Consider the following 22582-nt stretch of genomic DNA (forward strand, 5'->3'; position numbering starts at 1 on the left):
CTTCCTTTTGTTTCCTTCAAAAGATTCTTGTAATAGCAAAGTTACCTTGCTATGAAGGTTTGCAAGCCTTGTTTATCAAGATGATGATAAATTAGAAAGTACTGTGTATCTTATCATATAGCATCTCAACTTTGAGAAGGTATGTTGAAGAAATCCATTATCCTAAGGGCTAAAATGAAGGCAATGCATTTCCTGTGGGGAGAGAAAAAACCCTGACATAACCATCTCTCTCTGAGAAAAAATGCTATTGTTTGGCACAGTGAATGTTGGGAGAAGAGAGAAGGGGGAAATGGCCTTACTGAAAATAAGCTGGAGATTTTGTACTGATATTCAGAAAACTCCTGAAAACACGATTTTATTGGATGTTTAGCTGGCTGGTTCCTAAGGTAACACAGCTAAAGAGCAGCCTCTTATCTTGAGAGCAAGGAAGAGACTCTGTGAAAAGAATTTACACTGCAACTCTTTAAGAAAAAATGTTTGTTTCACAGAAGGGTTTGGCAGCCCCATGGCTGTCATATCTCAGTGTCTGGCTGACATAAACTCAATGAAAGCGTTCTTAAAAGGCTTGATTATAAAACGGCAGGTATTGACTACTTCTGATTCGATATGCAATCCAGTACTCTCCATCACCAGACAACAGTATTTCTGCATGTTAAAACTCATATGCCTTGGTGAGAATGGGAAGTAGAATGCATGGACAAAATTCTAGAAATTGTCACAGTTGCAGCAAAGCTGGAGACAAAGCAAAAGGACAGAATTTCCTGATCCATGACCACTCCAAAAAGAAACTCCAACCCCAAATGTAAAATATGTAACATGCACTCGACATTACTGATCCCACGTTTATACAGAGCACATCAGCCAACACTGAAATAGAGGCTGTGTTAAACTTGGCTTGTGAAGTCTCAGTAAAGCAGCCAACATATTAGCTAAATGATCTTTCACGCTAGTCTGGTAGATCTGAAGGTTACGTCTCTACAGCAGCTGTCCTAAACTACAGCATTTTAAAATGATAATTCAGACAAATCAAAAAATGAAGCATGTACATATGTAAGCTTATAGCATACTGTCCCTTATAGGATTAAAAAAAAAAAAAGTCGGGGCTGTGTTTCCTGGAATAAAGATAAATAAATAAATAAAAAGGAAAAAGAAAAAAAAAGGAGGCAAAAAAGGACACTTCAGCTCATAGTGGTTGCGTCCACATCCCTCCCTGCTCTGAGCACACGTACTGCTTACCTGGCGCTCACCCAGGTGCTGCTGTCCAGCCTAACTGTCCACGTCCAGCCCACTGGAAGACAAGGAGATGGCAAAACCTATTTTGTATGACCCACATGACTAAGTTACATTATACCTGTTTCAATGGAGCTACAAAATCGGGGCTATTGCTCTGCTTGCATAACAAAAGGATACAAAAAGAAGTGCCTGCTTCACTTAAACCTGCTCTCCAATCTGCTGAGTCACTGAAGAGGTGGCAGCTGAACCAAAACCAAACTGCAAAATAAGCACAATGAGTGAGGAGTGCTGCCACATACCTGGACTGTGCCATCTGCAGCTGTTAAAGCATCTCCGCTTACTAAAAAAAGATTACATCAGATATAAAAAGTTCTCAACACATTGAAGGTGAAGTCACTTATCATTTTCATAAAATTGCAAATTCACAGCACTCCCAGAAAGTACAAAAATAAACTGTTTCAATTTCAAGGAGACAAGAGATGATGCAGTCTACAGGTGTAGATATATTAAGGCTGATGGGAATTCATCCAGCAGTCAAAGAAAATGAGTAACCATCTTGAAGACTTCTGTTATGTTCAGAACACCACTATTGCTGTCCTCCCTTGCCATCTTATTGCTCTTTGAACATTTGTTTGCTCACTGGGAACTTGAATGGCCTGAGATTTCATGAAGAACTATCAGCTTTTTCCCTGATCACAAAGGCCCTGGAACTACACAGGATGCTGCACAGAACAGCTCTCTCTCATCACCATTCTGAAAGCCTCTGGGGATATTAAAAACCCAGAAACGATGCCCATAGTGTATGTAGCGCATATACACCATTGAGCTTTGTAACAGAATATTTAAGTGTCAGGAGACCCACTAATGAAAAAAAAAATAATACTGGATTATTTCCTCTGCCACTGGTACCTTCACGAAAGTTACTTCTATTGGTGCTTCTATTTCGCCTCTGGGTTTTGCGTACCTTCAGTATTTGGACTGTATCTCATATGTACCTACAACAGTTTGTAAGGTGAGATTCAGTTTGAAAACTGCAAATCTGAGCCCAGAAATATATCTGCTTTAACAAGCCATCCACTCCTTCTCAGCCATGCTGTCTGTGAGGAGGTTTGAGTGGCAGGATGCGTTCCATTCCTTACGGTTGCAAAATCCCATAGGCTTAGAGAGGGAAAGAGGAGGGGGCAAAGTAAATACAGACAGACAACACCATCATCTTATGGAAGGTTACTGCACATCCTGCAGCATGACTCCATCCAGAACAACCATCAGAAGTCAACAAGTGATAGCATATGAATCCAGCTCCCTAGGAAACACAGAGACCCTGCAGCCTCATATCACAAAAATGAACTCCATCTGAGGAACAAGACATCAGTTTTCATGATCTGAATGAAGAGACCACACAGATAATGTCTTTTCTACGGGACTTCCAAACAACAAGAAAGAATCTTACCCAACTGTGAAAAAACAGTACTGTGAGGGGTAAGTCTGTAAGCTCTAGTATAGGGCATTATACTATTAGCAGAAAAGATCTCACAACAACAATGGGCCAGTTACAGTAAAAAAAAATAAATTCCTTATCAGAAAAAAAGATCCTCAGAGATAATTACAACAAATACCAAGTCTAGGAAATACCAAGGGTTCACCTTTTTGGTTCATTCTGAGGTCAAGTGAAAACAGACTTAAGGGCAGGCTGCAGTGTTTTAGGATGTGACCCTCATAAACCACCTTCCAAAGACTCGGTCTTCTTGATAAGGGAACCGGCACCATTCCGTGGGAGGAGAGCTGCCATTACAGCCAGGACTCCAGGGAAGACCTCATATCAATAAATGGTTCTGGCCCACAGAAAAGCCAGTGGAGAGCTTGATGAACGCCACCCTGATGGTGAAGATGAGTGAAACTTGTCCTTGTTTCAAAGTACTGCAATTGCTGCAGTTAGCCTGAGTTTCTGAATTAAGACAAGTCAATATTCTCAAGACCTATATAAGTCACGATCTTCCTTCTGAGCTACTAAGTAGCTGCCTTATGACTGTTTCTGCTAGGATTAGAGGACATAGGCTCTACAGCTGCAGGGAAGGAACCTCTTGTCAAAGCAGCACCTCAGAAAAAAAAGAACCAGTAGTGATGTGAGCACGCAGACATGTACAGGACCTGACTGTCAGAGGAGTCACAGGAGATGCAGAAACTGGAAGGAGAAGATGGAAACAGGGCAAGTTCAAGCCTTACACAGACCCAGAGAATCAAAAAGCAATTTAACTCATTTCATTTCCTGGATTTCTATCACAGTGCTTTTCTTTACGCGCCCCTCCTCCTTACCACTCTGTGTCTTCCCCTCATCTATTGTCAGCAGACTTCTGGTGACACTCTTACAGGAATGCTTTTCCTTACCAACACTGTCAACTGACTTCCTGCCCACTGCTGGTTGCCGCAGAATCTACAGGGAGCGGCAACCTGCAGCAGAGAGCAAAAATATTACTATGGAAGAAAGAAGAAAACACAAATTCGCAAAGAGAAATTAGCAATAACCCATCCTCTGATCAGCCAGGTACTGAAGCAATTCTGAAAGAAGGAGCTAAGAGTGGATTTTGAGGCCTATGCTCCTTAGACAATTTGCAACTATTGGGTAGACATCAGATTAGGGGAAACTGATGGGTTAATGGATAAAAGATGTTTGGAGGTTTGCTTCGTTAGAGGTTTTTTTTTTTTTAAAATCCAGTCAGAATAATATTATGTGCAACTCACAAAATATATCCATTCTGTATGAAGGGATTTAAAATGTTACAATACATGACCTACTTGTTAAACCCAAGGCACAACATGACAAATATTACCGTATTTGTATATTCTTCTTTACGTTGTTTGTTTTATATATATATTGGCCAATTCCTTAAGTGGGGAATACTGTCTATTTTCCAATGTCTCAAATAACAGAAGAAATGGATCAAAGAAAGCTTCTAAAGAATGCCTATGGGAATAGACACATTTCATTTAGAAGACACGGCTTACCTTCAGAACAGCTGGCTATGGTGGCAATCCGAATCAGAAGAAATGTACAAGTAACTAGAAACTCTGTTGTGTTTGTTTTTTTTTTCTGTGTGGTTTTTGTTTTTTTATTTTTTCCCCAGAGCCAACTGTGGCTTTGAGGGGAAAAAACGAGCATTTTGAGAATGTACTGCTAGTGAAACTATACCAGTCCCAAAACAGTCTGCCAAAAAAAGCCTGAAACATGCTCTCCTTGCAAAAGCAGTAACAGCTGGAGCTCTGTCAGAGCAAAGTGGACTTCGACAGTGGTTCCAGTGGAACTTGAAGACAGACAGCTGAACAATGCTAATTCTGTAGCTCAAGGGCAAATGCATGTGGCCACTTAAAGAAAGCAGAGAGGAAGACAGAAGGAATGTAACTGCTTTGGTTAATATCAGACTGAGACTGCCATTGTTGCTGTGCCTTAAAGGAAAAAAAAAAATGCCCATACCAGTGGAGAGCACCACAAGGGTCAAATACTTTATCTAACTCACTATCATAACTACCAATTTTTGTCTGACTCTTTAAACATAGTTTGTGCTAAGTATCCGTGGATGAAAAGAGATTTTCAAACAATATACGTTTATGAGATGGTGCTCCATCAAACAGAAAAGGTAATTTGTCCCTCCTGAGCTAATTGGAGTTTGAATCCTGTGGCTACATGAACTACCCTGTAACTTTGCAATTGACAGGCAGGGGGAAACACTATGTCCTAACACAGACTATATGTAAAAATAAAACATTTATGGTTAATATTTGGCTCTAGATGGAAGTGTGAAGGCAAAACTATCTTCAGGAAAAAGACAGACAAAAGTTTAGAGTGCAAGATGACAGAAGAGCAAACTTGGGTCTCCAATAAAAACTATTCTTGCTGCAGACAGTAGAAGCCAACCATCACCCCACCCACTGTACACCCCTTCAGCAGTACATAACATCACAGGGCATGTGACTGATCGACACAGGGCTTTCGAAGAAAATCTAGCATCAGGAAGACACATACTTATAGACATGAAAACCAACAGCTTAGCAGGGCTTCAACATGGCACACGTGAAACATCATGGTTCAGTTACACTGCAAGCATAGTACATCTTTAAACACTGACATGGCAATTGAGCAGTCTGGGCTTTGTGAGACATTTCAGATCTGTGGTATAGCCCTTGCTCTCTTAGTTTCTTTCACCGCTCTGGCCATGCAGTCCCCTTCCAGAAAAAAGCCAGGAGGTAAGCGTGTATTTGCTTTCAGTTGGTGCTCCTTTAACCATGCTAGAAGCTGTAGCTCCTTTTGATTTTACAGGTAGGACAAGGAAAGGGCGTGCATTACAAAAAAAAACTCTGCCAGAGAACATCATTGTGACAACAGGTATCATTCAGGGTGGAAAAAAAAACTCATTCTTTCTTGAAAACAAATACCACAGAAAACATTCTTGCTATCCATCCCGTTATTGCTGAGAGCAAACTACTGATATAAACCTACCTTGGAATATCTGACCTATCTGGACCTACAATGCGACCTATCTGGACCCACAATGCAACATCCTTCCCCGAGGAAACAGTGCAAGCAACTCTTCTACCGCAAAGAAGTCACCATCACCTTGTTGACTACGTAACTCCATAGTGACTGATCTCTTACAAGTAACACCCATGTGTTACAAACATCAGCAGTAACTTGAGAAACCAGATCCTCTTGTATTTTCATCATCCTTAGGCTCAGTAATGGTATTTACTGTAGCTCAGTGAAGACCTGCAATACCATTTTAGAGAGGACACTGAAACATTAAGAATTGCTTTTGTTCCAATTTCGCACAAAATGCTAAACGTTCTGAAATCCTGCACAAACAGAAAGGATTGTTCACATAATTCAGGGATAGACCAATTTATGAGAATAGTCTAAGACCAACATGGAGTTCAACAGCCAATGCCTCATTTCCTGGAGCCGTGAAAGCTACCACAGCTACGCCATGCCAAGACAACCACCACCTTTGCCTGTCCACAAGACATCATTATGCACAACAACTGCCAAAGATCACCATTTGTGTTGCTGACATCTGCCTCTTCCATTAACACAATTAAGTTGCTCTGGGTTTTGTCTTGTTTTGTGAAGGCAAGGCCCTCTGAGTCATCAGAACTAGAAGGGGAAGAGAAGCCCAAATCAGTGTGAGAAAGTAGAGGAAAGAAAGAATCTACCTTTCACTGACTACTCTCTGTCACTGTCCAGGCTTGTTGTGGAGGTAGCTCTTAAGCAGACTTCTCAAACCGGTAAGTGTTTTTGACAAATCATCTAGATGCACGTAACAAGACACTTCTTTTTCCTTCCAAACTGCTTCCAACTGAGCACAAAACTTCAAGTCATCAAAGTTTCCAAAACAGCTCTACAGTATAATCTTCCATGAAAACAAACAAATGCAAAAAATGCTATGTTCCTTTACAGACCTTAAGTTCCTGAATCCTCTGGATAAAGCCAATACTTCCTTCTTTTATTCTATGTAGTGCCATTATCAATGTTTTGCTAAGCATTATGTTCCCTCATTAGCTATGCCTGCTTTCATAGACATTCTAGTTGTGTCTTCCACAGCACCTCTTTACATCAAATACAACTTACTTTTAATCCTACCCACTACTACTAGACTACAGGACAAAGAAAAAGTAATTCCAGCCTTCTGAAGAAGAAATATATATGTAAAATATCTATAAATATGAAATTCTTTCAGTACATGAGAAAATATTGTTATAGCTAATAAGTACTCTAATCAACGGTTAATTATGTGTACATATGGAAGTAGAAACCTATTATATGTCTATCTACATATTCTCATGTGTTACCTACATCTACACATATATTTTACATACTTGCTTAATCAACAGAACAGGCTACTCAAAATGCCATTATGGAAAATTTCTGTAACAAATCTTTTCTCCAGACTTGCTTCTTCCATCTTCTTGGCACTGAAGGCTGGAAAACTTTGTCTTGATTTGTTGAAGTTTGTATGAATGGCAAAACAGAGAATTTAATTCAAGCTCAATTTTTGATTAAAAAATGTATGTTCAGCTCCCTGTATCAGACCTGAGTATGTATTACAGAGATAGTACTAACACTGTAATGCCTATTTTTGCTAAACTCAAGTAACTCAGTAACTGAACATGTACAATCCACTGAAAGTGAAATACTGCACTTTAATTGAAAAGCAGGCAGTTAATTTGTTAACAAGAGATCAACAATGATAACATTCTTAGACAAAAACACCTGGGCACACGCTCATTAAAGTACATTTATCCAAAACCAAAATTTGGCCCTAAATCTTAATGGTCTTGCATTAAATGTAAACTTACTCCATCTTGACATAGAGTAATACATCACATAAAGAATAACTGACATATTCATTGCCTAAATAAAAAACATTTCAATTTTTATAACAGGTTACAGTAAAACACACTAAGTTTCAGTAGGGAAAAAAAAATCCTACAAACTCAGCCGTGTTCAAGTATCCTCTAATCTGCACCACAACATGTAAGCACATACCTTTTTGTAGCAGAAAACAAACACAATTACATGCAATATAAAAGCCACTCACTTGCCACCAAAGTGAAAAGGGAAATGTGTTTTATATGCCTGATCACTCTGGTGGAAAAATCAGTATTCAATATTCGGGTTACTTACAGATTTGTTGTCCAGTCTGCAAGATCTCCACTGTCCGTAATAAGGTGATTTCTGTCCAGGAGCCCAGGAGGGCTACTAGAGAATGCAGGTGTAGGAGATTGGGAAGAAAGAGAATCCATGCTACCAGTTGGAGTGTCCTCTTTGGGAGAGCTGTGAGTGTCAGCTAGAAAAAAAAAAGACAGCATAAATCTGAAGGATACTAAAAAACTCTTCTAAAGAGTCAAATCTACTTTGGTAACAATTCCACAAAATACATACAAGGAGTAATCTTACTGTGCAATCTTCACAGGCTATTTTGGAGGAAATGCAATCCCCCGGCATTTCCCCAAAAGGTACCATAGCTCAGTTTCTGCCATCATTATCACGAGGCTGTCTTCACATAACAATGTATTCCTGGTCCCCTTTTCAACATGTATTTTATGTGGAGGAAATGCTAGAGTTTGGGGGGGGGGGGTGTTGTTTTAAGACAAATGCGTCACTTCAAATAACAAAATAGTTGAGGCTATACACATTTGTACACCTCTCTAAAAACAGTCTCTAAAAGTAATTTAATACACATTTTAGTAAATGATTGCTCTCAAGTACCATAAGCACAATCCTATAAAACATGAAACAATGAAATTTAGAAAGGTCAGAATAGCAGGAGATCTCTAACAACAGGCCATTAACCAACATGTGATACCCATGAACGTTGCTTTTATCACTCCTTTTTAAGGGTATTGCTTTTAAGAGAATTCATTGTATTCTGGTCTACTATTTGTTTATGTAGGTTACTTTTAGAACATCACTCAGGAGGCAACATATTCAGAAACGTTTGCTTAGGAAAAAGTTAAAGGAACACCGTTCCTATCTCATGAATAGTAAGAAAAAGCTACAAATATGGCACAGCACTCACTGAAAACCATGCTGACACATCTAGCCAAACAGCACATTCTTCACTGAAAAGCTAACCTTCAACCACATAGTTTTTCCTTTTAAAATTATTTAAACATCAGTTGTACATTTTATAAGCTCTGAAAGAGTCGTATGAAATGAGGACAATTGCAAACATTAAAGTGTCCAGCACAGCTGAGTCCACAGTCTCAAATGGAGCCTGTGGCTGTTTTCAGAATATTAATATTTAACAGGAATAAGGGTCATTTCCAACCACCCTTTACATGGCTCCCTGCATCCCATCCTTCCTCCTCTGTGCTTTCTACTCCCACTCGTACATGTGAGCATGGCCCACAGCACCACACAAGTCCCTCCAGAGTAGATTCGATAACGCTGACCCTACACAGCCACGGTATGAGTTCTGCTTCTTCAGGACCAGAAGGTCTGGGGGGAGAATGAACAGCCAAAGCAATCAGTTATTGGATCAAAAGCTGTTAAAATACTATGATAGCTTGAAAAGCTGTATCTTCTATACACGTTACTATACAAAGCCAAATCCTGTATATTACTTTCTAATGCTAAATGAATTAGAATCTGTACAGAGAACAACTGAGTTTAATTCAGCTTCCATGAAGCTGAGCTGCGCTGTTGCAAAATTTTTTTCATTTATTTTTATTTTTTTAATAACAAAGAAAAAGCAAGAAGAATTAAATGTGGACAATGAAAAGCTGCCTTCCGTGGATAAAATCACCCTTGCAACTTCATTACTGTCTCAAAGAGTTTGATCCCTTCTGTTTAAAAAGCAGAAAGCTAATATAAATGCTCACCTGCTTCCCCAGCCATCTCATCCACACCCCCTCCAGTAACTCTCAGAGAACAACTTCCCTAGAGAGGCAAATGACATAAAACTAAAAACACTCAAATGATGAAAGTGATGATCTGAAAATTTCTCCCTAAAGTAGCTGCTAATTTAAGGCTCTAAATTAGCCTGTAGTAACAAAGTACGATAAGCTGTGAGGAGGAGAACGGTTAACCTCAGCACATGAGTCACGCTGGCTCCAGCCCAGCCCTGTGCAGCAGCTCCGCCGCCCTGTCCCTCTGCAATAGGCCTGGGTGCTGCAGCTCACGTCTGCATGACATGACATGAGAGCTGTAGGAGTGTCAGGTAAAAACTAATTCATTACACCTCATTTGCAGACGTATGTGTCACAGTGATAAACATCTGAGAGATTAGACAGTAATACTGCAATTTTACTTTATTAAGAAACTGAACTCTCTAAAACTAAATAGACTTAAGTCCTTTTACCTCACCGAAATTTCTTTTCAAAACAGTAGTATTAAAGCAAGCCAGACTATCAAACTACATGCAGCATATTAGAAAGCCATGTTTACCTCAACCATCCACTTAACGTTACTAAAACACCATTAGGAGGGAATATTAACCTATTCTTCAATAGTGTATTACCAAGACAGCACACACCCCCTACAAAAAGGGAAGATTTTTCTCTCAAATCATTTCTCAGAGCACACAGAAAAAGATGTACTGCACGCTTCAGTCACCAGCCACAGTAGATTCTGTGTTATAGACTGAAATATACAAGCAATTGCATTTGACATTATCATAAATGAAACTCAGTGTTACATCTTTTATCAATTTTACTTCTTCCTTCCCTTGCTTCCTGAGCCAGCATTTTCACATGGTCAATACTGTGTTGCATTCTCAAGAATGAGGACTTATTCTGAAGACAAAAAAAAGAAAAAATGTATTTAAACAGGAAAACACCTTCTAAATACTGTGGGTTTAAGTAAACAACTTCTAAAAACATGTTTAAAGATACTTGAAGTTACAAAACCAGATAATTCAAAACATCAGAAAAGTAAAACGATATCTTTCTTCAGGAAAAGGCTATTCTGTGTAACTGCAAAAACAGATGAATAATGATCATCTAGCACACTTTCATGATTAAAATCAATATATGCTCAAACACTAAGTCTTCAAAGTATAGCCATTGTTCTAATTTCAACAGTACAAAGATGTGCAACCAGCACATTGTCCTGCGCTGGTGCAGCCTCACCTTGATCTCTGTGTGCAGTTTTGGGTACCACAGTATAAGAAGGACTTAAAACTATCAGAGAGTGGCCAGGGGAGGGCTACGAAGACGGTGAAGAGTCTAGAGGTGACGACGTATGAGGAGCGGCTGAGGTCCCTTGGTTTGTTCAGCCCTGAGCAGAGCAGGCTGAGGGGAGGCCTCATGGCAGCCTGCAGCTCCCTCACAAGGGGAGGCCTCATGGCGGCCTGCAGCTCCCTCGCGAGGGGAGCGGAGGGGCAGGCGCTGAGCTCTGCTCTCTGGGGACAGCGACAGGACCCAGGGGAACGGCATGGAGCTGGGACAGGGGAGGGTCAGGCTGGGTGTTAGGGAAAGGTTCTGCACCCAGAGGGTGGTCAGGCACTGGAACAGGCTCCCCAGGGCAGTGGTCATGGCCCCAAGCCTGACGGAGTTCAAGAAGTGTTTGGACAATGCTCTCAGACACAGGGTCTGATTTTTGGGTTGTCCTCTGTGGAGCCAGGAGTTGGACTCGATGATCCTTGTGGGTCCCTTCCAACCCAAGATATTCTAAGATTTCACTCTGTGTGTTGGTTACAAAAAGTTCTGCTAATATCAGAAATTATACTTATGTAAATTTTATATCCTCTTATATTCTGCATCTCTTCTACCCAGGTATAAATGGGTTTGAGCCTTCCATCACCTTTCATCAACATGCTATGTCATAAACATTAAAATACCAAGGTATTTTCCCCAATGAATTGGACTAGAAGGGTATTTTCCCCATGTGTTAACAGGATATATAAAGATATCTTCAAATACAATACAAAATGCATCCTAATGTCCCACTACTTAGCATCTTTTTTTATAAAAATAAAATAAATTCTTCTAGTGATATGATGTATTTTGTACTGCTCCAAACTGCTACAGACAGGAAAACTGGAGAGGACTAGCTTGTTTTCCTGATGTTACATAATCTCATCTGGACTCCTGTACATGGCAGAGGCCATGAGATTGTCTCTAGTTATCTCTCGATTAAGTTTAATAACCTACTTTCAATTAATGTCCAGATGTTGGGCCAAACCATATTTTCCAGAGAGTCTTTGTCTGAAGACATCAGCATACGAGGTAATTAATTAACAGCCAGTTGATTCTCCATTAACATATTCACTGATTAATGCATGTACCTTCAATTTGTTAGGCCTTAACTTCCAGGCAAGGCCCACATTATAAACAAAGCTAGTTTTTTTGTTTGTTTGTGTTTTTTTTTTTTTTCCCTGTGTGAAGGTATTTAAACAATTTGCTTTGTAATTTTAACAGTAAATCTCTTACTAAACATGATTTTGCAGTTTTGGGGTCTTATACCCATTTTATAAACCTGTTCCTTTATTCCATAGTTCTTACTGAAGAGCGTACAGCAGATCCAAATTCTTAACTTTTTCTTGTGGTCCCACAAGTGCCACACTGAGTATTAAATTTCACCATTTACTCATACTCATCTATCCCCTGCTCATGCATGTGAGGTCTGCACTTTTTTTTTTGCCACAAGATTATGTTAACAGTTTACGATGAGATGATTGTCCACCATGACTAACAGACTTAGCAGAGCCCATTTTTTTCAGTACAGAGTTCTCCACTCTGTAGGTATGGGCTACATCTTTCCTCTAAGATCTGTGAATTTATTTCCTTAATACAACCAAGCTTATTTTGCTTGAACAGGGTAGCAGCAAAATTTAGCAGGGTAGATCATGGAAATAACTCCAATGTAGCTGCCATTGTCATCACTGTAAATATATGTAAATATATTATCAAAGATTTGTATTTACCTTTCTAAATACTGCTGCTACATTAGCATTCCTCCAGTTTCTTCGAACTTCTTTGGCATGAGACAAGATGTTTTAAAAGTTAACATTGCTAAGCCAGACAAACCAATTACCAGACAACTTTTTTAGGACAAGTTAGATGGCTTCACATTATTCAAAATACTCACTTTGCAACAAGTCTATTTGTGAAGATTTCTGCTTGACCCTGCTTATTATAAATCCCATATCAATTTTCTTAGCTAAGTTTCTCTTTAGGAATTCTTAAAAACTTGTAATGTATGTTGACTGCTAGCTATTTCCTCTTTTTTTCCCTGCCCTTTGTGGAACCAGTAAAGATCCTGAACTGTTGGAGATTTAAAAAAAAAATCTTTAAAGTCTTGCCATGGTTGGTTTGTCTAGAGTGTGTTAACTATGTTGCTGGAATTGAATCATGTCTATGGTTTTCATTTTATTTCAGAATTCACGGGCTCCCTAATACTGATAGTCTAATACTTTCTGTTTCTCTCCTCTGACTCCTCTTTACCTCCAAGTTTGTTCTACAATGAGCAACATTGTCAGATTTCCCACTTCTATGTAAAGGCTGACTGCCACATTGGATTGACAGGTCCTTTCGAAAAGGAGCTCCAGAAACTTCCCATTTTTCTTTTTCTAACACTTGAATTCTAATGAGTTCTTACATCATAAAATAGGGAAGATGGGATTTCTGTAATGAAGCTCATTTATATCACTCTTTTATATTTTTATGGTGGGTTTGGTGCCTTTATTTTTTCTCACCAGAAATGTCAATCCCCTTTGCTCTCCCATTACACTCTTATCTTTGGGTACTGAAGAGTGACAGACCAGATGAAGGGCATTAGGATTCTCAGAATAAAAGCAATAGCCTGCATGACATCTCATAAATTTTTTTTGACACTCCAGCCATCATCTCTTCACCTTCTGTGTAGTTGTGGGAAGCCTCTGAGTTCCTTTGGCTTTCAGCTTGGCCATCTGTCTAGAGTTGCCTCTAAGCTGCTTCTACGAGCTCCCCATCCTATGCAAACAGGTATAAGAACCAATTTTACTCTCAACAGAGTTAAAACTTGTTCCATATTCTCATCACCTTTTGCATACTATTTAAATTTTTTGACTGCTCAGATCCTTTTAAACTGTCATCTAAATTATCTTCTTGTTTCACTGTTCTAATCACAACACTCATCCATCCTTACAGTTTTCACTGTGCCTCTGCAACAGATACCTGTGCTTTGTCTTTATGGCTGTTCATAATTCAGACCAGCTCTATCTAGAAAATAAAACAGTTTAGGCTGATCCTCACCATTTACTGTTTGTGTCTAGCTGGTATTACTTACTATTCTGTTTCTAACCCAAATAGCCTTTTTTTTTTTTTTTTTTTTAATTCATGTGTCACCCTTTCTCACAGCAAAAAATCTACACAAGATAAGAAAGTACTTAGATGGGCTACATTATTCAGCTTCTCTTTAACAAATATATAACCTTTAATTCCTTTTTCCTTTTTGTCTGGATAAGCCTCAGATAGGCTCTCAGACTCTCTATACCAGAAATCTGAACTCAGCTTCCACCTAACTGAACATGACATACCTCCCAGTTGCCTTCTTTTGACTTTTTCCATCTGGCTAGTCTAAGAATATTTTTTGCTGGCATCCAAAGTTGAAAGAAACCGAAATACTTTGGCAGTGTCAATAATCAGATCCTTACTTTATTCCAAGAATTCTAAATAAGAAAAAACATGTAATAAAAACTACAAGAACCAGAGAGCTAACATTATCAGTTACTTGCTTGAGTGACAGAGTTTTCTTTCAACCTCAGCTTAAGTAAACTAAAGAATTACACACTTTACTATTAAAAGAAAGACTAATCTTAACATCAACATTACAACCAATGTCTATAGTTTAAGGGTAGCCAGAGGATGAAAGCAGTTTATGAAACTGAATGTTTCTGAAGTAAATGGGGATTTACCACAGTTTCTATTGAGATACACAGAGAGCAAGCAGAACGGAACTCTTATGTATGCTCTAAATGTTCATCAGATGCTCAAATAATGGCAAAATAAGAGGGTAAAAGGCATGACTTATTCTACTTTGACAAAGTCACATAAGTCAAGAGGAGCTGGGGAGAATTACTGAGGAGACTAAATTCAAGATGCTGCAAGATCCCTATTACCACCTTCAACTCTGACATTTTCTGTATCATGAGGTGGGGAAGCAGCAGCTGCACTGCTGTGCAGCCACCCATCCTTCCCCATCAGAATCACAGCTGCATCCAGCTCAGAGATAACAAACACTCATTCACCATAAATAGCTAACTTTCCACAGTAATAGAGAAGTTAAACCAAGTAGAAAGTAGTTTGCTCTTATGTTAACTTGTGCGTATACACTATGCTTTCCTTTTAATAGAAATCTCATAAATTAGGGCTAGAAAAGAAGTATGAGTATCTAAAATATTCACTGCCAAGTGAGAACTCAGTTCTGTGTGCTAGAGCTTCAACATCCACAGAAAACAGGCATGAAAAACATAAACTTCAGATTAGTTGTCTTACACAATCAACACAAACCTAAAGTGATTCCATGACATGAAGTAATAATCACATAAAAAAGTCAAAGGCATCTAATCAGCATTACATTATGTTAAAAATAACCCTACCTTCTTTAGAAGATGCTCTAAGAATTCCTGTATGATAAAAATTACAGACATGAGAAATCCAGTTAGGTTACAATGTCAACAGAAGTCAAAACAAATTACTTGGTACTGGGAACCAGAATATTCACATCAGATTCATAACAGAAATCAAAAGGGAATTTAATCTGAAGCAGCACATCTAATCTAAAAGGAAAGAAAATGATTAACCTACTTAATCAGCCAAAACCATACAAAAGGTGCCATTATCTCACTCTAGCTTAGTATTTGCACCTTGCTGGTACCTACAAAAGTATGCTCACTCCAGAAAGGATTCAGCCATTCCTGAGAAAACCAGAAGTAACTCCTTTTATATTATAGTCAGGGTGATCAGAGGACTCTGCAGTCGGAGGTGCTAACAGAGCTGTATTTGTGAAAGGCTCTTCTCTAGATGCAAGACTGCAATCTTTTGTTCACTACTCAGAGCACGAACCATCCTGTGCTGATCATGCCAAGCACCAGGTGAACTTAGTCATTCTTTACTTCTTGACATCTTTAAATTTCTGAATTAGGTCATCTATTTCTGAGTAAATTAAGAAGTTCTGTACTTTTGTCTACCCGCTAAAACTGATCAACAGAATTGTTTATTACTTAACTCCAGACTTCAGAAATTGTGCTATTTAAACAAATGAATTTCCAAAGTAAAGGTAAATCACATAAAAATGGGTTAATAATGACCTACTATTTGGTTAAAAAAATCATAGTGAATAGTAAAACTAACAAAGAGTTATTTCAGTGTTCCTGAATAATTAGTATTTTAGAGGTCAGATGCCTGTAAACACTCTAAAAATAGATTTACCATATTTCATTATCAAAAAATATTAATTATCCTCATTGTGTAGCAAATTCTATACACTTCAGTACTGCCCTAGTACGCTGTTACAAGATAAATGCTATTATTTCTTACATAAAATTTAGACATCAGTAGACTCATACACTCTAAAACCAACATAACCTTCAGTGAGAAAATGGACAGCACACAACCCGCATATTCCATGCTTTCAAAACACATGCAGCAAGAATGAGATCTCTATGCCAGCTATTTTTTCCTCTCAGACAAAATAATTAACACAATTACAGTTGACTACACTTTTTTCCTAGATAAAGACCAACTTTGACAGATTTTTCAAATGTGTGCATGTACAAGCACGTGTACCTTACGCGTATCTGAATCTCCTGAAGAAAGACTGTTTTTTCCCATCTCCATAATGATTCAGAAATGTTAGAAAAAGAAGGAAGCTGCACTAGAAAGAATTTGTGTCTAGACTGGCTGATGCAATTCAAGAATAGTAGCCAGAAAGGTGGATATTTAAGCTGCAGATAGACAAGAGAAAAAAGTGCTCACCTGCAAGTTACTTACAGACAACTGGAATTTTGGGGCCATTCCCCTGCCCTCCTTCTTTCTGATACTATCTTGTCTACTTTTAAAATGTAAAGTTCAACTGTAAGCAGGCATATTTCTAGACATATACTTTATTTGTAATAGCAAGCAATTATTTCAATAAATATCCCTTTCATTTCAGGTTGTCTCTCAAAATTCAAGAGAAGTATTGCTGATGTTACTCCTTTACTTCTAGAAAACCCTAAATTGTAGGTGAGCCTTTTGCTGAGCAAGCTAAAACTAAAATTCGTGAAGAATTTCAACTTATTCTTCAGGCTGTGGAAAAAACATTGACAGAGTCATGGATACAAGACTAGGGTTGTTAATTTATGTCACGTAATTAAATTTTGAAACACAGCAGAAGCCAGATACAAGCATGCAGAGGGGTTCCTCTTTTGATTTGTGTATACTGAGAAAATAAGAGTGGTATCTAAACTCAAAGATTACTCATTTTTTTTACCAGAGCCTGGTTGGCAGGAAACCACACATGACCTCTAGCCTTACCAGGCTGGCCAAATGCCACACATTAATTTCATGGTTGTAAAATACAGTGATGAACTGCAACTGCTTCCTGAAAACTCAGACAAATAGTAAGATAAGTGGGTTGTTCTACAGTTTTCATAGTTTTCTCATTGCATCAAAGGTGTTGGATTTCTGTAAGTTCAGGCAACATTTACCTATGGTCCAGACCTATATCAAAACCTACCAACAGAACAGCTCTTGTCTCATCAATGGCAATGGGAACTTTAAAAAACTAAAGCAGATAAAAAAGGGCGTCATCTCCTATTACCATTAATAAAGGTTTCGTGATTAAGTAGCACATCTCAAATGGCATCAAAAACTCCAAAGATGACGAAAATCTTCTTTATGATTCTTTTTCTTTCTCCTTACTGTTGTCTTAGCAACTCAGCCACTAATATACACATGAATACAGTTGTTCGTGTTTGTTGTTTTTTTTGACTGAATGGAAAAGACTGACACAGACTGGGAGCAAATCATGAAGAGCAGTAGTATTCTCTAAGTCACGTATCAGCCTTTGAGCAAGTTCACTCCCTTCCCTCCAAGATCTTCCCTCCTATCTTTGCCACCAGTGAAGGGAGGCAAGAGAATGTCCTTGGGAGGAAGCATCTTGTTCAATGAAATGCACAGCCTCATCCATAGGGAACTGACTGAAGAACTGAGCTATACCAAGCCTTCGTTCTACCTGCATTCTTGTGTGCTGGGTTGAAAGTAATTTCAACCAACAGCAATCGAACAGGGCACAGCTGGCTTGTAGCAAAGACATGTCAGTGACTTCCATGCCTGGGATTAATGGCTTTTAGCATGCAAAATTGGCCTTCTTACAGTATTATGTGTCCTTGCATGTCTGGGTGCAGAAGGTAGAGAATTAAAGAGATGAATGATTATTACAGAAGATCAGAGATTTTTATTAATGCCTAGCCTTAAGCAAAGACTGACCCTCCCTCATGAACTCCACACTCCTTTAAACTGAGATTTTAGTTCTAGCCTATTCATTTTCCCTTTTACTACACTTCCAATCCCTTTTGCATGCATGTGTACAAGCACATGGAGATGTGTTTATTTTTTGAACATTTCTACAGGCTCTAAATTTCATACACTGAAAGTAGACAGGTACTGGTGATGATACTTGGGTGACTTTCACGCCAACCACAAAGATTTGACACGTCATTTGAAAAGAAGTAAAAGTTAAAGAGATGTTTATTATGTTATGACAGTTAATTTTGATTTCACATAACTGTGCAGCAAGTAGGCTGTAGCAAGTAGATTACTGACAGGTGTAACAACGGATAGACAACGTGTATTGTATATACAAAGAATGGGCCAAAAATACTCTATACTTCCAAGAAAATAGGTACCTTCTATGGACCCAAAGCTTTCCAGCCAGAAGTTAATTATCAGATTGGAAACCGGGACCCTGTCCATACCGACTGTTACCTAAGAAAAAGCAAATGCTACCTTTACTGGCAAATGCTATACAAAGAAAAAGCCTTTTTCAGTTCTCATCCTACTCAGAGCCATTGGGTAGAAAAAGATGTGATAGATCCTGTTGAATTGCAGGAACTATTCTTGCAGCAAGGTGAAATATGAACTACCTTAAATTCTACATAGCAAACAGCAATCATCCTGATCTTCCCCTCACAACTAATACTGGTGTACCTATTTTGTAACAGCATAACTGTCTGTTCTGCTCAGCTGTTAACAATAGCTTTGTAAGCAAGTGTTGCAAGCCCTTATGGCTTTTTGATATGCCTATGTAGCTGCTTTTCTTTCCATTTCCCCTGCTATGTGCCAGGTTACAGAAACACTTCCAAGCACCAGATTCAGAAATAGAAAGAGTTCAAGGCCAGGTTTCACACCTGCAACCTTGCAGTTCTAGGCTGTTCCAACCCTGAAGACCAATCTCATTATTATAAATCCAAGGCTTCCTCTAACATCCAGGTTTTATGTTCAGTAATTCCAAATAAAGTCTATGTTTTTTCACTTTTTTGTTTGGGGCAGGAAGGGATGGGAGGAGCAGGGAGAGGGAATAATGCATGGGAGCTATATAACTATTACATGTATCACATATTGCTTTGATGAAGTGATGTAACCAAATGCCACAGTAGCTCATGCAAACTAATATAGTACCCAATTTAAGACACTGTATCACTCAAATACCCTCAAAAAGAGCTACTCCTAATTAATGCTAACATACCATTCATACTTCGGCTTCCCTAGATACTTCAAAGCATAATACAAATTAGCACAAAATTTTAAAGGGTTAAACAGCAGTTCTAATTTTTGATTTCTTTTTAAAATTCTACACAAGAATCTGTTTTCTAAAGCACTATATATACAATTTTTAGTTTATAGCAGCAGCAGAAAGCTATTGCAAACACCCCATATGCCTCCTGAGTTTCAGAGCAGGGAGTGGGAGACAAACACCTTAAGAACAAAACAAACAAGCCCCTCCATAACTCACATGTGCTATGTGCATGTACATGCCAATGACAAATTTTGACATCTAGAGAGTATTCAAAGAGAATAAGGAATCAGCAGGCATTGTGGCTTAAGACGTATACTGTGGTTTGTTTAGAAAACAAGTTGTTCTGCAATTGGATGAATTGCCATGCAAGACCAATTTCTTGACTGCAGGTGTGATTTATGCAACTCATGCTGACTGCTCATCTGGATGGACTGCACTATACTTTCTACTTCACACAGGACTTTTCTTGCTGTGTTGCTCTTGTGGCTCTCCAAAATAGTTTAATAATGTCTACGTCTCAGGCACAGAAAAAGATAAACAAAGCAAAAAAAAATATTTTGCAACAAGAAGAGAAAATTATATAAAAATTAAAATAAAGGTATGAGGGGACAAAACTGTAATTTTGCATTGCCCTTTAGAAGAAATATAAATAGAGCTCTCTTCTGATAAGTACTGATCATCCAAATAGAAAATAAAGACCCAATGGCATTTTCAGAACAGCATAAATATCTCTGTTTTAGCTAAGACTTTCTCTCCATAGAGAGAGAGCAAATGCAAAATTGTTTGTACATACCTGGAACTGTAAGCCACAGGAGTGTCTGCATTGCTACTTAATTCACTCTACAATTCATTCCGATAATATTGGTACTAAAATAAAAAAGACTATTTCAAAACAAACAAGTATTCATTTTAGAAGGCACGAAACTCTGAAAGTGATCTTAATGTAAATCTCAGACAAATCTGCATTTTGCTGAAGCAAGAACTTTGGGATTAGGCCACGTATGAAAATGGCTCCCAGTTCTCCATTATGTGTAGTTCTACTTCAGACACCAAGATGCTGAAAAATTTCAGAATGAAAAGTTATTAATTGGCTTACTACAAAGGAAAGAAGTTGAAAGAAAAATGGACAGCATGATAGACACAGAGACACAGACTTTCTAGGTTGGAAGAGACCTCAAGATCATCGAGTCCAACCTCCGACCTAACACTAAGTACTCCACTAAACCATATCGCTAAGCTCTACATCTAAACGTCTTTTAAAGACCTCCAGGGATGGATCTCTGATTTAAATTTGTCTGAGGAAATGAAGATCCTTAAGCTAGTAAATATAATACTCAAATTGTTTGCAAATAGGTTTAATCACCTAATTGCCAAGTACAAGGAAAATCTATGCTCTATCAGGACCCAGCACAGCTAATTACCAGAAGGCAAAATAAAGATTTTTATCAAACTGTGTGTGTGTTCTTCCACTATTATATCTATCAATATTTATGCCACTTACAGTCCTTTCTGGGTGGTTGCTGCATACAGTTTGTGTGCAGTCAAGAAGCCTCCTCACTGAAAACGTGCTTTTAACAAGAAAAGTTGGCCTGAACCCTGCATTTCCAATTCAAGAAGTGGATTCCGAAGACTGTTAACTCCCTGGAGCAGCTGATAGTTAAAGACCTATTTCCGCTTTTCTAACAATTTCCTGGTTTGCATAACAATCCTAAGAGAAACACACTCAAGAAGTTTTCCAGCACAGAGAGATTTTGTCTCCAACGTACTTCGAATTTCAAGGCACAGAATATATTTATATATAACTACAATAACTTTAGGGATATATTTCTTTACAAATATATTTACATATAAATACGTATCAGCTACTTGTTTTAAAACAAGATTATTTGCCATATCCAGGAAATACAAAACACTGGTTTATGCCTGGCGCTTAACTCATGCCATTGTGAATAAAAAGAGGGGAGGGAAGGGGTTTAATGTTTAATTTCCTGTTAAAAACACACACAGGATAAAATCTTCCAAAGAGCAGTTATAAAACATGCATTTGTTAGCCAAGAAACTAGGTAAATATGGAACGAAGCCCAGGCTCACTTTTATTCCTTCCCCCCCTCTCCTAAGAACAAAGTAACTGAAGGCCATGGTGTGTACTTGGAGGCAGCGAGCTCTCCTCAGCGCTTGGATAATTATTCAGCCTGCCTGATTTCTGTACCGTGTAACCAATCCGGTGGGGTAGTTCCTCAGGTAATGCAGTGATGCAACAGGGCCCAAGGTACCACCTTGCAATGCATACCATGCACCTGCCAAGTAAGTGCCCGTTGCACCACCTCCTGACTACCTTCCTGACACAGCTAGGTGGCTAAAACACACATACAGTACGCTCTAGCATGTAGCCTGGACCTGTCGAAAGCTGGCTTCTAGCAACATCACATCTGCAATACTGCTACCTTCAGTAGCAGCTGGAGATACTACGGAGAATATTTTTTAGAAGTCACAAGGAGAAATATTATTTTCAGATCCCACTGAAACTCAGTGCTATGTGTCTTGGAACTGTGACTGGAACCGTGTTTAACTGCTTATTAGGCTAGTCTGCAATGCACCACACTACAACTCCCAGACAAGCACCGAATTTCCATGCAACAATTACAGCCTTTTAACTATCCCACTTCTCTTTGTTCAGATACCTGAATGACAAAAGTATGGACTGTATTTAGGAGAAATGGAATGTTTATCACATACTTTTCAACAGTAACACTGCATTTTTGGATCTTACAATAAAAATAACCCATCAAATACTATCTGTCTACTGCATCAGAGTCAAATTCAGGTCCTCAGTGCACACTTTGAGGCACAGAACTGGAGAAGAGCTGTGGTACTTCTTGTAATCTGCTGTGATTCACATTCAAAATCAGATGTAAACAACTCTGTGAGCATATTCAGTTTTGGTTTCTTTTTTTTTTTTTTTTTTCTTCTTCCTCAACAGGATAGTTTTATTGTAGCAGACACAGTTCAAGAGCTTTCTTAGCTTTTGGTAGATTATTCAAATTAACACAGTGTAAGCTTTTTAAGTAGATGTACCTTAAGTACTTTCTAGTCTAT

At 38.6% G+C, this 22582-nt stretch overlaps 1 protein-coding gene across 6 annotated transcripts in view; it reads right to left on the reverse strand.

Annotated features, from left to right (window-relative positions):
* The window catches only part of ARHGAP10 (Rho GTPase activating protein 10), a 143801-nt gene that overhangs the window by 14324 nt on the left and 106895 nt on the right, over nucleotides 1–22582 (reverse strand). For 4 of the 6 annotated variants that reach the window (XM_035547947.2, XM_035547986.2, XM_035547955.2 and 1 more), the window contains one exon: nucleotides 7907–8069. In XM_035547947.2, the coding sequence (XP_035403840.1) occupies nucleotides 7907–8069 (163 nt within the window). Of the gene's footprint in view, nucleotides 1–1236; nucleotides 1492–7906; nucleotides 8070–10323; nucleotides 10519–12650; nucleotides 12701–15305; nucleotides 15333–22582 lie in introns of those variants that run through there. The other 2 variants (XM_050710353.1, XR_007708184.1) reach the window with 2 other exon arrangements.

Source organism: Cygnus atratus, chromosome 4, assembly GCF_013377495.2.
Source record: "Cygnus atratus isolate AKBS03 ecotype Queensland, Australia chromosome 4, CAtr_DNAZoo_HiC_assembly, whole genome shotgun sequence".
NCBI classification, from domain to species: domain Eukaryota; kingdom Metazoa; phylum Chordata; class Aves; order Anseriformes; family Anatidae; genus Cygnus; species Cygnus atratus.